The 12,885-nt window shown below is 36.5% G+C and overlaps 1 protein-coding gene across 1 annotated transcript; it reads left to right on the top strand.

Annotated features, from left to right (window-relative positions):
• Positions 1 to 336: 336 nt before the first annotated feature.
• LOC139904621 (aspartyl protease AED3-like) lies at positions 337 to 12,240 on the top strand. The gene is made up of 3 exons (XM_071886546.1): positions 337 to 767; positions 10,903 to 11,377; positions 11,748 to 12,240. Exons 1-3 carry the CDS (start codon positions 474 to 476, stop codon positions 12,095 to 12,097), a joined length of 1,119 nt encoding a protein of 372 aa, XP_071742647.1. The 5' UTR covers positions 337 to 473; the 3' UTR covers positions 12,098 to 12,240.
• Positions 12,241 to 12,885: the final 645 nt, after the last annotated feature.

The raw sequence follows: 12,885 nt of genomic DNA, 5'->3' as shown, positions 1-12,885 counted from the left end.
AAACAAAAATAAAATAAAATAAAAACACCAAAAACCAAGAAAGAAACCCGGATCACAAACGAACTCACACGTCATCATCAAATTCCATCGACATTAAACTTCCTCAACTCCTCCAATATTACTGTAGTATATTTCTCTTGGAAATTTGCAATTTGATTAAATATTTCTTAGTAACTTTCAGATAATAAAAAAATGTTTACAGAAACACAATGAGTATATCTTTCTATATATACCTACCACCCTAAATTTCCAAAAACACACACACCCTCACTTCACTTACATCAATGGAGCTTCACCACCATCTTCAACCACTCTTCTTCTTCTTCCTCATTTTCATCATCCGAACCCAGTCCCTAAACCCCACATGCACCAGCACTGACCAAGACTCAACTCTCAAAGTCTTCCACGTGTCAAGCCCATGCTCACCCTTCCACACCGCCACAAAACCCTCATGGTCCGAACCCATCCTTCAAATGCAAGCCGAGGACCAAACCCGTCTCTCTTATCTATCCTCCTTAGTCGTAGCCGGAAAATCGTTTGTTCCTATTGGGTCAGGAAGACAAGTAACACAAACACCTAGTTATATCGTTAAAGCTAAAATTGGAACACCACCTCAAACTTTATTTATGGCACTTGATACTAGCACTGATATGGCTATGGTTCCTTGTAGTGGGTGTGTTGGTTGTAGCTCAGGCTCCCCTGCTTTTTCTTTTGCTAAATCTACTACTTTTACTTCTCTTAACTGCAATGCTGTTCAATGCAAACAGGTATTACCAATTACCTTGAATTTAATATTTTGGCAACTTTAGAGATGTGTTGAATTATTTTGTCAAATTATCGAATTAGTTGTTATGGAACTTTTTGTCGTGTAAACTAGACTTAAATGTAAGGAGAATGACACAAAATTAAGATAGCTAGCTAACTAGCACACATAATTTAGGGTGGTGATCAATTTAATTGTGTACCATTGATTATTATATGTTCCTTTTTCGGCTCTCATTATTTTGATGATATGTGATCATTTTTAATTGAAGTTCCCTTGTTCGTTAAAAAATAAAAATATTATATGTACGCTACCTAAACTTTCATTAATCGTGCGTTACATTTTTCTTCCCATCAAACTTCCGATCATATATTACCATCACCCAAAATCTTTCTACTAAAATTTAACACTCATCATTATTTAACTCCACTTCATGAAATTGTCACATCACCTTGTCACATCACCGAAAAGTAAACTATTTTATGTCAGTCTAATAGTCTAATGAACATTTTAAAGTATTACTCCGTATATTTTGCATATATTATTCTATTATACTATTGCTTAAAACATATTGGTGGTATACATATAACTATATAAGTAATTTTACAAAACTGTCGATTTGGTTGCCACAGTTTTTTAAGCCAAAGAGAAATCTTTTTGCAACCTGAAGTATCTTTATTGACGTTAAAATGTTATGCAATGATTTTGGTTACTAAAAAAGTTATTTGTGATTCTATTTATTAAAGTTAGGCAGTGGAGTCCTGTTATCAAAAGGGAAAGCAAAAGAAAATAGGTAATGGTTACAGGTGTTTATATTGTGTTTTGAAAATTGGTAATGCAATTGAATTAATTAGAAAAGATAGTAACGTCGTTTGTGATGTTTTGGTAACTAGTCGTCTCGACCCGTTTATCCGTCTAATAAGTCGATCAACGGTTAAAAGTAGGGTCAAAGGCGGGAAAAATCGCATCAACGTCGGTCAAAAGTCGAAAATTTGATTAAAATCGATCAAAAGTCGGTTATATCGATCAAAATTGACGTATTTTGATGTTACTTTTTAGTATTATAAAGGTAAAAATGATTATAGATACAAACTGGTCAACGAAGTTTTTGGCTTTAAAATATGTGTATATATATTTATATATATAAAGTCAACTTCAGTAGACATTTGTCTCGACCCCATCTACATTAGGTTTATCTTAGTACAAAAATTTGTTTAAAAGATTCTCTTCTTGACTCAAATAGTACAACAATTGTTGTATTAGTAGTACACGTTAAATATACTCTTAAACATTACCCCTCCGTCCCACTTGAAATGATCACATTTTCATTTTGGGATGTCCTATTACAAGTGCACTTTGTATTTCAACCAATGAGAAGAGGTTATTCTAGAGATAGAAAAATTCTGATTAGTAGAGAATGAAGTTAGTGGGATTTTCTAAAACTGTGTGCAAAAAGTAAGTAGACACTCGTAGTGGGACGGAGTGAGTAACTTTTACTGTATTTTGTTTGCGAGATGACTTTTATTTTGTTTTATTTTACTTAGTAAAAGTTTAAAGTTTATTTTTGTAGATTGTAGAAAGTTATCATTGACTTTTATAATTGTTGGTATCTACTGTACGTTCATTGTCTTAAAAGCCTTTTACACATTAAACAAATACTCCGTATAAGTTTAATAGTTTAATGTTGAATAACTTTTTATTGAGAGCCTTTATAAACACTGATAAATAATGAATGAAAGGTGCTGAAAATAGTAAGTGGTTAGCATGATTTAACTGCCAAATTGGACCATGACTCATATACTCAATAGTAATATGTTAATGTATTTACATCAAAATTCTTCCACGATTTTAATGAGATTTTATCATATAAGAAAAGGAAATTAAAATTTGCTTAAACTCATTTTACATTAAATCAACATATTCACAAATTTCAAGTTAACTACTCCCTATTAAGCTAGAAAATTGGTAAATAAAATTTTCCGTTCATATTATTATTATTATTATTATTATTTTTTTATTTTTTTATTTTTTTTTGAACGGCAAGATTGCATCAGTCCGGACCGAAGTCTAGTCATCATTTACACACACACGTTCGGTCAGGAAACCCGAACCACGATCACAGGGATCCGAACCCTTAAACCATCCCGAGGGGCAGGCGGGCCGGACCTTAGTCCCGGATCGGGTCGGTAAAACCGTCCCTTTGGGCTGACCTCAATGGAGCCTATTTCAGTCCATATTTAATTTGGTCTTTCAGAAGCCAGGTTCGAACCCTGGACCTATTACCCGGCGAGGGTGTTAAACACCACCGCATACCACTCAGGCAAATGCCTCCGTGGTGTTCATATTATTATATACAAGTAATTATTTGCTTTGCTTACATACAAACCTTCTTGCAACTTAAAACTCGCTCTCTCCCACGATGCTCTCGCCTCTTCATCTTTCTCATCTGGTAACCCTAATTTGAACTACTGCAATCTTTTGTTTTAATCTTTTCTGTTTCGTGTATTCCTCTTTTGTTTTATTATCTTCCTCCTGCACTCACCATGTCTCACATCCCCTGTTCCCCTTTCACCCCTAATTCCTCAAAAAACCTAAACCACCCGAAAGCTTATTTTGTTACTGGCAACCAACACATCAAGTACCGCCCAATCAACGAGGGTGTTTGGGTCAAAGTGGACAGTAATAAGAATCAATCACCACCCAAAAACCCTAACCCTAAAAACATCAACCTGCAAAAACCATCCCACCAGGCTCGATCTATACCACAGGCTAACCCATATTCCACTAAATTGAACACTTCCTACAATCAGATCTATAATAATTTCAAACAAAGAGAGTCTGCAATTAACCTCGTCAAACGTTTCGGATCTTCTAACTCAGATTCACACAAATCCGCAACAAAGAACAAGCCAACACCGATTGATTCACCTAGAATTACATCCTATCTCTTCCATAACTTTCCTGAAAATTGGTGTTCTATTGACTTCTGGGATGTTTTCAAAAAGTACGGTAATATTCACGAGGTTTACATACCCAAGAAGACACTAAAAAGCGGAAGAAAATTCGGTTTCGTTAGGTTCTTAGATGTACCGGAATTTCATAAGGAGTCCCTTGCTAGGAGACTTAGCCTCATCGTAGCAGGAGACAACCTTCTTAAAGTCTACAAAGCACATGATATAGTAGAGAAGAAGCAAGCTGCACAAAATAACAACTCGACTTCTAGCCATACAAACAAGGTTAATGCAGCCTTCTCTTCACATGTGGATGAAAGGAAATTCAAAGACGTGATCCTCAACAAACCGGCATCAAACAACTCTACCCCAACGATCAAGGTAAATTCTAACGATGAACTTATTCAAATCCTCGGTCAAGCGGTAATTGCTAAGGTCAAAGACCTTGAATACCTCGAATATTTTAGTGAAATTTGCGAAAGTGAAAATCTTAGTGGGTTCACTATCAAATATTTAGGCGGACATGATTTAATGCTTATTTTTGAGGAATCCGATCCGGCCCTTGATTTGATTAACAACTCGGACCACCCACTATGGAAATGGCTTGAGGACATTAACCCCTGGGACCCCGAAGTCTATAAAACCTCTGGTAGACTCGCTTATGTTAACATACTTGGGGTTCCTATTACGTGTTGGCTTGAGTCTACTTTCATAGACATTGCAAAAAATTGGGGTGAGGTGATTGAAACATTTAATTGCTCTATAACTAATGAAAACAATCAAGACCTCTCTCATGGCTCGGTTATTATCAAAACTAATAATTTTGCACCTATAAACGGCCAAGCATCTGTTAATCCGGGTGACATCAATCAAGCTAGAGTTTATATCTCCGAAGTCCAAAACTTTTCCATGTTTAACCCTTTTGGTGATATCGATAACACTTCTAATTGGGATGACGAAAGTCTCTCGGATGGTCATATCTCGGATGAAGAATCTCACTTAGATTGTGAAAATCGGGTTGAAGGTAACGATGAAAAGATCACTGATAGCAATTGTCACATACCCGTCCAACCAAATGTGACTAATTCACCCATAAAACAAACTGCAACCAATTCCTCCAAACGTTTGGATACTTTACTTTTCGATAATAACTCTTGTAATCGAACTCATCAACCATCCAATACTTCGGGTTATAACAACTGCAACGATACCTCCTGTACTCCTACACCTAACCTATCCAGTTCCAACATCGAAGCCACAAATTGTAACTCAGAAAAAATACCTGACTCACCACAGAATAGTTCACCACCCCCCATACCCGATTTTAACACTCCTAAAATTAATACCAAAAGTCCAACTCCCTCCAACGATGACTCAGCGCAAAAACCCATTGAGAATAATACACCAAAAACACAAAGTAATGATTCTGTGGTATCGACATCCCATAAGAATTCCCAGCCCACCACCGATGACCCTAGCCCAATGGATTCAAGGCCCAACTCAGACACAATTGAACCGAATACCCCTTACTGTAATTCAACAAACCTTGAACTTAATTCACCAATTTGTGAAACCTTGGAAAATGACAAAATCCTCGGCTCTGATCAGCAAAATAATATCGATACCTCACCTCAAAACTTCCAATCTAAATCACCATTACACTTTATGCCCGCCCCAAACGACACGCGTCAATCAAACTCCGATCCTTTCAACCTTGAACCTTTAATTGTTAAAGAAAATACAATCAATAAAAAGAGGAAAATCAACAATACCACCGCATACCCTATCCCTATCCCAAAAAACACACCGCACATTCCCGATATAAAAAGGCCTAGATCTAATATGCTCTATTTCAAACACCTTGCAAGAAGTGGCCAAAAACTCAGAATTACACAATTAGCTAAACGATGCAAACCCTCATCTAATGGTGGTGGTAACACATCCGGTTATTCGAAGGGGTCTCACATGGACATGGTACGTAACAAAAAGAATAACAAGACATGCTCCACCACTAGCAACAGTATGGACACAAACGAAGTAGGGAAGCGTATCGGGATCCGTCGTAATAAGCAATAAATCCAATTTCCGCCGCATCGTTATTTGTAAGTTTTTTATCATGTGTACGATTTCTCTAAATATTCGGGGTATTGGGCAAACGGGTAAAATAAGCTGGCTTAAACGTATTTGTAATAAAGAAAAACCAACAATATTAGGTTTACAAGAAACTAAATGTGGACAAACGCATGATAACACCATTGAATCATTCTGGGGTAATTCCGATTTTAAATTCGTCCAAAAGGACTCGGTTGGTGCTTCCGGAGGTATCTTAACTATTTGGGATACCAATATCCTCTCTGTTAACTATGCTATCGAAGGCGAATTCTTTTTAGCAATAAGAGGGTCATGGGCGGGATATGACTCTGAAATTGCTTTCATTAATGTTTATGGCCCTCATATCAACTCGAAAAAACAAAGACTCTGGAAAGAACTCTCATCCCTCACAAACTCTCTTACGATACCATACATTGTCTTCGGTGACTTCAACGAAGTAAGAAACAAAACGGAACGTATGAATACTGAATATAATCAACTTTGGGCGGATAACTTTAATAATTTCATTAACAACTCAGGACTAATTGATCTCCCCTTAGGCGGTAAAAGATTCACACGAATATGCGAAAAAACAATGAAATTTAGTAAGCTAGACCGATTTCTTGTCTCTGACGGTATCTTTACTATCTGGCCCAACACATCATCCAAAACCCTTGATCGTGACCTCTCTGACCATTGCCCTATCATCCTAAGAAATAATCACATCGATTCTGGTCCGAAGCCCATACGTGTGTTTGACACATGGCTCGACCTAAAAGATGCAGACACTGTTATAGAAAGAGCTTGGTCGATCCCAACTAACGGAAATAGACCTGATTGCATTTTCCGTAATAAACTTAAGAACGTCAAAATGGAACTTAAAAAACATAGTAACCAACTCGATAACATAGATACACAAATCCGAGATCACTTAACCGAATGTAATAACTGGGAACATACCGCCGAAACCAGACCATTATCCGAAACAGAAAAGCAAAAATGGCTTGATGAAAAAATGCAACATATCGTAAAAGAAAAGAAGAAAATTAATATGCTTAAACAAAAATCCAGAATTAAATGGGCATTAGAGGGTGATGAAAATTCAAAGTATTTTCACAATTATATTAAAAGAAGAACGAGCAAAAATAATATCCATGGTTTGTCAATTAACGGTAGATGGTCCGAAGATCCTAATCAAATAAAACAAGAAGCATACTCATACTTCAATAACGTTTTCCAATCCAAACACCTCTGTCACGAATGCCCTTTTGACAATGTTTCACATCTCGACCACATCACCACGATGGATAACCAACTCTTAGAAGCCAAATTTAACGAAAATGAAGTATGGGAAGCCATATGCAACTGCGACAGCTCCAAAGCCCCTGGCCCGGATGGTTTTAATATGAAATTCTTTAAAAAACACTGGAAATTGATAAAACAAGACCTCATGAATGCCCTTGATTGGTTCTGGGTCAACTCAGAAATCTCCAATGGCTGCAATGCATCTTTCTTCACTTTAATCCCGAAAAAACCTAATCCAATCGGTTTAAACGAATATCGCCCAATCTGCCTAATAGGTAGCTACTATAAAATCCTCACCAAAATACTTTCCAACCGCCTTGCCAAGGTCATCCAAAAAGTTATTGGTACTGAACAAACCGCATTCCTCAAAGGAAGAAATATTCTTGATAGTGTCTTAATTGCAAATGAATTAATCGACGAATTAAAGCGTAAAAAACGTAAGGGACTAATCTTTAAAGTAGACTTTGAAAAGGCATTCGATTGCATTGAATGGGACTTTCTATTTAAAACCATGCAATCCATGGGCTTCGGTTTAAAATGGATTAGCTTCATTCGTGCATGTCTTTCTTCTTCATCTATCTCCGTACTAATCAATGGTTCGCCCACTAAAGAATTCACGCCCGGAAGGGGAATTCGACAAGGTGACCCCATATCACCGTTTCTATTCATTATTGTCGCTGAAGGTCTTAACATACTTGTAAAAAGAGCATTAGCTAATGATCTTCTACAAGGAGTAAAAATTGGGCATGATAACCTCATCATTACACATCTCCAATATGCGGACGACACAATCTTCTTCGGCGAATGGAATAAAAGAAGCGCCAAATTTATCTCCAAAATCCTAAAATGTTTTGAAAATATATCGGGACTCAAAGTTAATTTCCGCAAAAGCAAGCTCTATGGTATCGGCACATCTACGGCCGAAACAGAGCAAATGGCTAGTTACATTAACTGCTCAGCGGGTTCTACTCCATTTACTTATCTTGGCCTACCTATTGGGGTCCCCACTTCCCACGCCTCCTCTTGGCAACCAATCATCGAAAAATTTGACAGAAGACTAACGGATTGGGCTGCCAAATCAATTTCTTTCGGGGGCCGCCTTACGATCATCAAATCCATTCTAAGTAGTATCCCATTATATTACTTCTCCCTATTTCATGCACCTTCCGCTACCCTTAAGGTCCTCGAATCTAAAAGACGGAAATTCTTTTGGGGTGGTTCTTCAAATGATAATAAAATTAACTGGATTAAATGGGATCAAATAATTTTACCATATGAAAGTGGAGGTTTAAACGTGGGTTCTTTGTTTGCTAAAAACATAGCACTTTTGTGTAAATGGTGGTGGCGCTTTAAAAATGAAGATAATGCACTATGGGTAAAAATAATCAAAAGTATATATGGGCCGGGGGGGGGGGTTAGATTCTAACATTTTATGCAGGAACATTTCAGGTCGTACCATTTGGAAAGAGATTATTAAAGCAGGAAAAGTCGCAGACAACTTAGGAACATCTTTCACTTCCTCAATCTCAAAACGCATTGGCAATGGTACATCGATTAGCTTTTGGCATGACATATGGATCGGATCAGAGAATTTAAAATCAGTATTCCATAGACTCTACATGTTAGAATCTCATAAAGAAGCAACTGTTGCCGATAGAATTCTAAACGTTCATTCCAATTCGATTGGAAATTGGGATTGGTCTCGGGCTCCTAGTGGTCGTGCAACGAACGAACTTACGGAACTCAATAATCTATTATCTACAGTAAGCACCTCAGATCGCCCTGATTCATGGAAATTTTCCCTTGACGCATCCGGCATTTTCACTACATCAACGATGTCAAACCTAATCAATACACTAAAATATGGCATCAATTCAAGAAATCTTTCATTACCCCGCAACAAATACGTCCCACAAAAGGTCTTCATATTCTCATGGAGGGTCATCCAATTAAAAATCCCGGTCAGGTATGAACTAGATAAGAAAGGGACTGACCTTCACACCATCTTATGTCCACTATGCGACCAACATATCGAAACCGTTGACCATGCGTTGATAAATTGTCAAAAAGTGGCTTCAATTTGGATGCAATTACTCGGCTGGTGGAATCAAAATAGCTATACAATTTCTAATATCAATGAGGCCATCATCTCCGACCAGGGCTTCTCGCATAACTCCACTGGGCAATCCTTATGGCAAGCTACTAAATGGATTACATGCTACATCTTATGGAAACATAGAAATTTAAAAGTTTTTTCAGGAAAAATCTGGAATCCTGCAATGATAATTTCCGAGATCCAAACTCAAAGTTTTAGTTGGATCTCAAACCGTTCGAGAAAAAAAACATCAATCGCATGGCATCAATGGCTCCTCAACCCATCTTTCTACGTGGCACCTCCTCCAAATCGATCGGGTGTCGGTTAATACGGCATTTTAATAATCAGATAGTGATCGTTTGTCTTATTTGGCCTATGTGGGTTAGATTAAATGGGCAGGTTGTTCGTCATCTTTGTCGCCGCTTGATCGGCACGGCTGTCTCTTCCTGCCCCGCTTGTGTTTCACAAGTTCATCCCTCATCAGGTTATTTAGCCTACGGCACTTCCGATTAACTTTTTATGTTTTAAATCCAATCTTTTTCCGATTGTTTCGACTGTTAACATCATTGTATAGAAGAGTATAGGGACATGTATTGTATTGTTATAATCTGGTTAATAATAATAATACTTTTGCTTTTCAAAAAAAAAAAAGTAATTATTTGCTTGATTGAAAATAGTATATAAAATTCGCAACTATGGAAACTAGAAAAGGTTGTCTAACATCTTACCATTTCAATATCATATCTCACTTATTTTTAATGAGAGTATATTTCTTCTTACCACCGAAATCGAATATGGTTGAGAATTAAATCCCAATTGCAACAAATCTACTGTGCTAAAGTGTTGCAATAATTTAGTACATCATGTTGCGGTCCTTGTTGTACACTTACAACAGTAAACTAAATAAATAAACAGTACTTGGTAAATTTAATTTAATTTCTGAAGTTTTTGTCAGATGAATCTGACCTACTCGTCACGGGACTCATATCCCCGCACCGACGGTCTAACCGCTACATGTTAATATCTTCTAACTTTTTACTTTAAGCCTCTGTTTATCACTTTTTCACTACAATATACACTTTTAAAACCTTGGAATGGATCTTGTGTCCCCCGAAAACGTTAAGCACTAAAAAACCATCATGACTGTTTTTATTCTACAAAACGATCCTTAGCACAGCAGTATCGTGATACCCTTTTAAATATAATGTAATAATTTAAGTCGTGAGATAAATAAATTTTTATATATTCCTGATATGTGGTAGGGTGTACAAGTATCTTTTTGCCAAATTCAAGTGTTTTTTTAGGACATTTTATTCGTGATATGTGGTAAGGTGCCATTTATTTTTTACTCTATGGACATCATTACATTTTATGTTTGGCGGCAACACACGTTTTCATTGTAGATTTTTTTTCCTTAAGAAAATATATAGATATGATTTTCCGTAAATGTGTTTTATTATAAGTATTATTAACCTTTGAGTTGGGTATTAAATTCGTTGGAGTATGTTTGTTGATACACTCCGTAATTATTTGTGTAAAGTATAGATAGGAAAAACTAGTAAGAAACTAGAAATAAAAAACGGAAAGGAAATACAACGTTGTTCAAACTTATACTCCGTATTTGTAGTAACCATTAATGGTTACCGTTTGAAAGACTCACATTACCAATAATTCCAATAACAACTCGTACTTTTCAGGTGCAAAACTCGAATTGTCTAGGAACCACATGCCTAATGAACATGACATATGGAGCCGCATCTATAGCCGCTAACTTGGCTCAAGACAATATAACCCTAGCAACTGACACCGTCACGGGCTACTCATTCGGGTGCATCCAAAAGGCAATCGGGGCATCACTCCCGCCACAAGGTGTTTTAGGTCTTGGTCGCGGTTCACTCTCGTTACTATCTCAATCCAAAAATCTTTACAAATCCACATTTTCGTACTGTCTACCTAGCTTCAAATCGCCGAATTTCTCTGGTACCCTAAGATTAGGCCCCATTGGACAACCGAAAAATATCAAGTACACACCGTTACTTACAAACCCAAGAAAGCCTTCGCTTTACTATGTGAAATTGATCGGTATCAAAGTTGGCCCTAAGCTCGTTAACATCCCTCCAACTGCTTTCGCACTCAACACGAACAATGGAGCTGGCACCATCATTGACTCTGGTAAGGCATATAACTAATTGATCAATATCAGTCAATGGTCAAAATCATTTTTAGCTGGTCAAAGTTAGGTTTTGTCAATTTGATCAACGTTCTATATGAATTTAAATAAAGATTTTGAAGCATTTGAAAAATTAAAACGGTTATATTTGTGTGAAAAATTAAAACAATTAAATTTGTGTTTCTAGACAATCATTTCAAAGTTTATGTTTGTTTATGTTTACACATATAATTTTAAAATATATTGTTTGAATGTATAAAATGTCTAGTCTGGTTAAGTCTCGATTTGGCTTATTAATCAGTACAAAATTCTGACCGTTTAATCTTCGATTTGCTATATGATACATATGTTTATATGTTTATTTTGGTATAGGGACTGTCTTCACAAGACTAGTGACTCCAGCATACACGGCCGTTAGAGACGAATTCAGAAGGAGAATGGGACGAGGCGCAGTTGTGTCATCACTAGGGGGATTCGACACATGCTACAAAGTCGCTATCGGAAAACAGATTCCAACAATGACGTTTATGTTCGAGGGAGCTGATCTGTCAATGAAACAAGAAAACTTCTTGATCCACAGCACAACAGGCGGACTCACCTGTTTGGCCATGTCAGCATCACCGTCACTGAACGTGATCGCGAATATGCAGCAACAGAATCATAGGATTCTTTTTGACGTGCCAAATTCAAGAATTGGCATATCTGCTGAAAGTTGTTCGTAGATCACGTGAACTCCTTCATGGTTTCTGATTTTTAGTTTCTTGTCTTGTTGCTTTGTATTAGTATTACTTAAAATCATTGTCACGTGGGTTGTGTTTTTTTAATTTCCTATGTAAACGTCGGTAAAATTCTATTTATGCTGTATGGCAATGCTTTATGTTACTTTAAGGAATAGTTTATCTAAGTGTTTAACATTTTCTTTCCTTTTTATTGGAAAAAACATTATTAAAATATACTTATTTCATAATCCAGTGATGTTACAAGTGACGTAGACTGGTCGATCTGTTTGAATAGATCCTATGATCTACTTGAAGTATTGTACATTTGACTTTTCTATTGAACTAGACCCACAACCAACCAACCCACAACCAACCAATTACATTGAACAATAACGACATAGATCATCAAATCCAACCACGAAAACCATTGAAACATCTGACAAAGCAATACAATCCTTGTGAAAACCAACATATGAACAACAACAATTGAATTCCCAATCTTCAAACTTAACCTCAAAACCACATATAAATTATCAACGAAATCCTAACTCAACCAAAGAATGGTTGAAACCCCAAGTGACAACCAGTAGGCGTTTGAAGGATTATAACTCGATGCTATTTTAATGATAATTTATTTTCAAAAAAACTACAAATTCATAAAATAAAAGGGGCCCGAGTAGTTAAATATGATGGTGTAATATACGATTTAAAAAAACAAAACTATAAATCTGAAAAATATATGGGGTCCTACATTAAAATTTAGTAGTGTCATATACAATTTAAAAGATATT

This window comes from Rutidosis leptorrhynchoides, chromosome 4 (genome assembly GCF_046630445.1).
Source record: "Rutidosis leptorrhynchoides isolate AG116_Rl617_1_P2 chromosome 4, CSIRO_AGI_Rlap_v1, whole genome shotgun sequence".
Classification (NCBI taxonomy): domain Eukaryota; kingdom Viridiplantae; phylum Streptophyta; class Magnoliopsida; order Asterales; family Asteraceae; genus Rutidosis; species Rutidosis leptorrhynchoides.
This window is presented reverse-complemented; position numbering and strand designations above follow the sequence as displayed.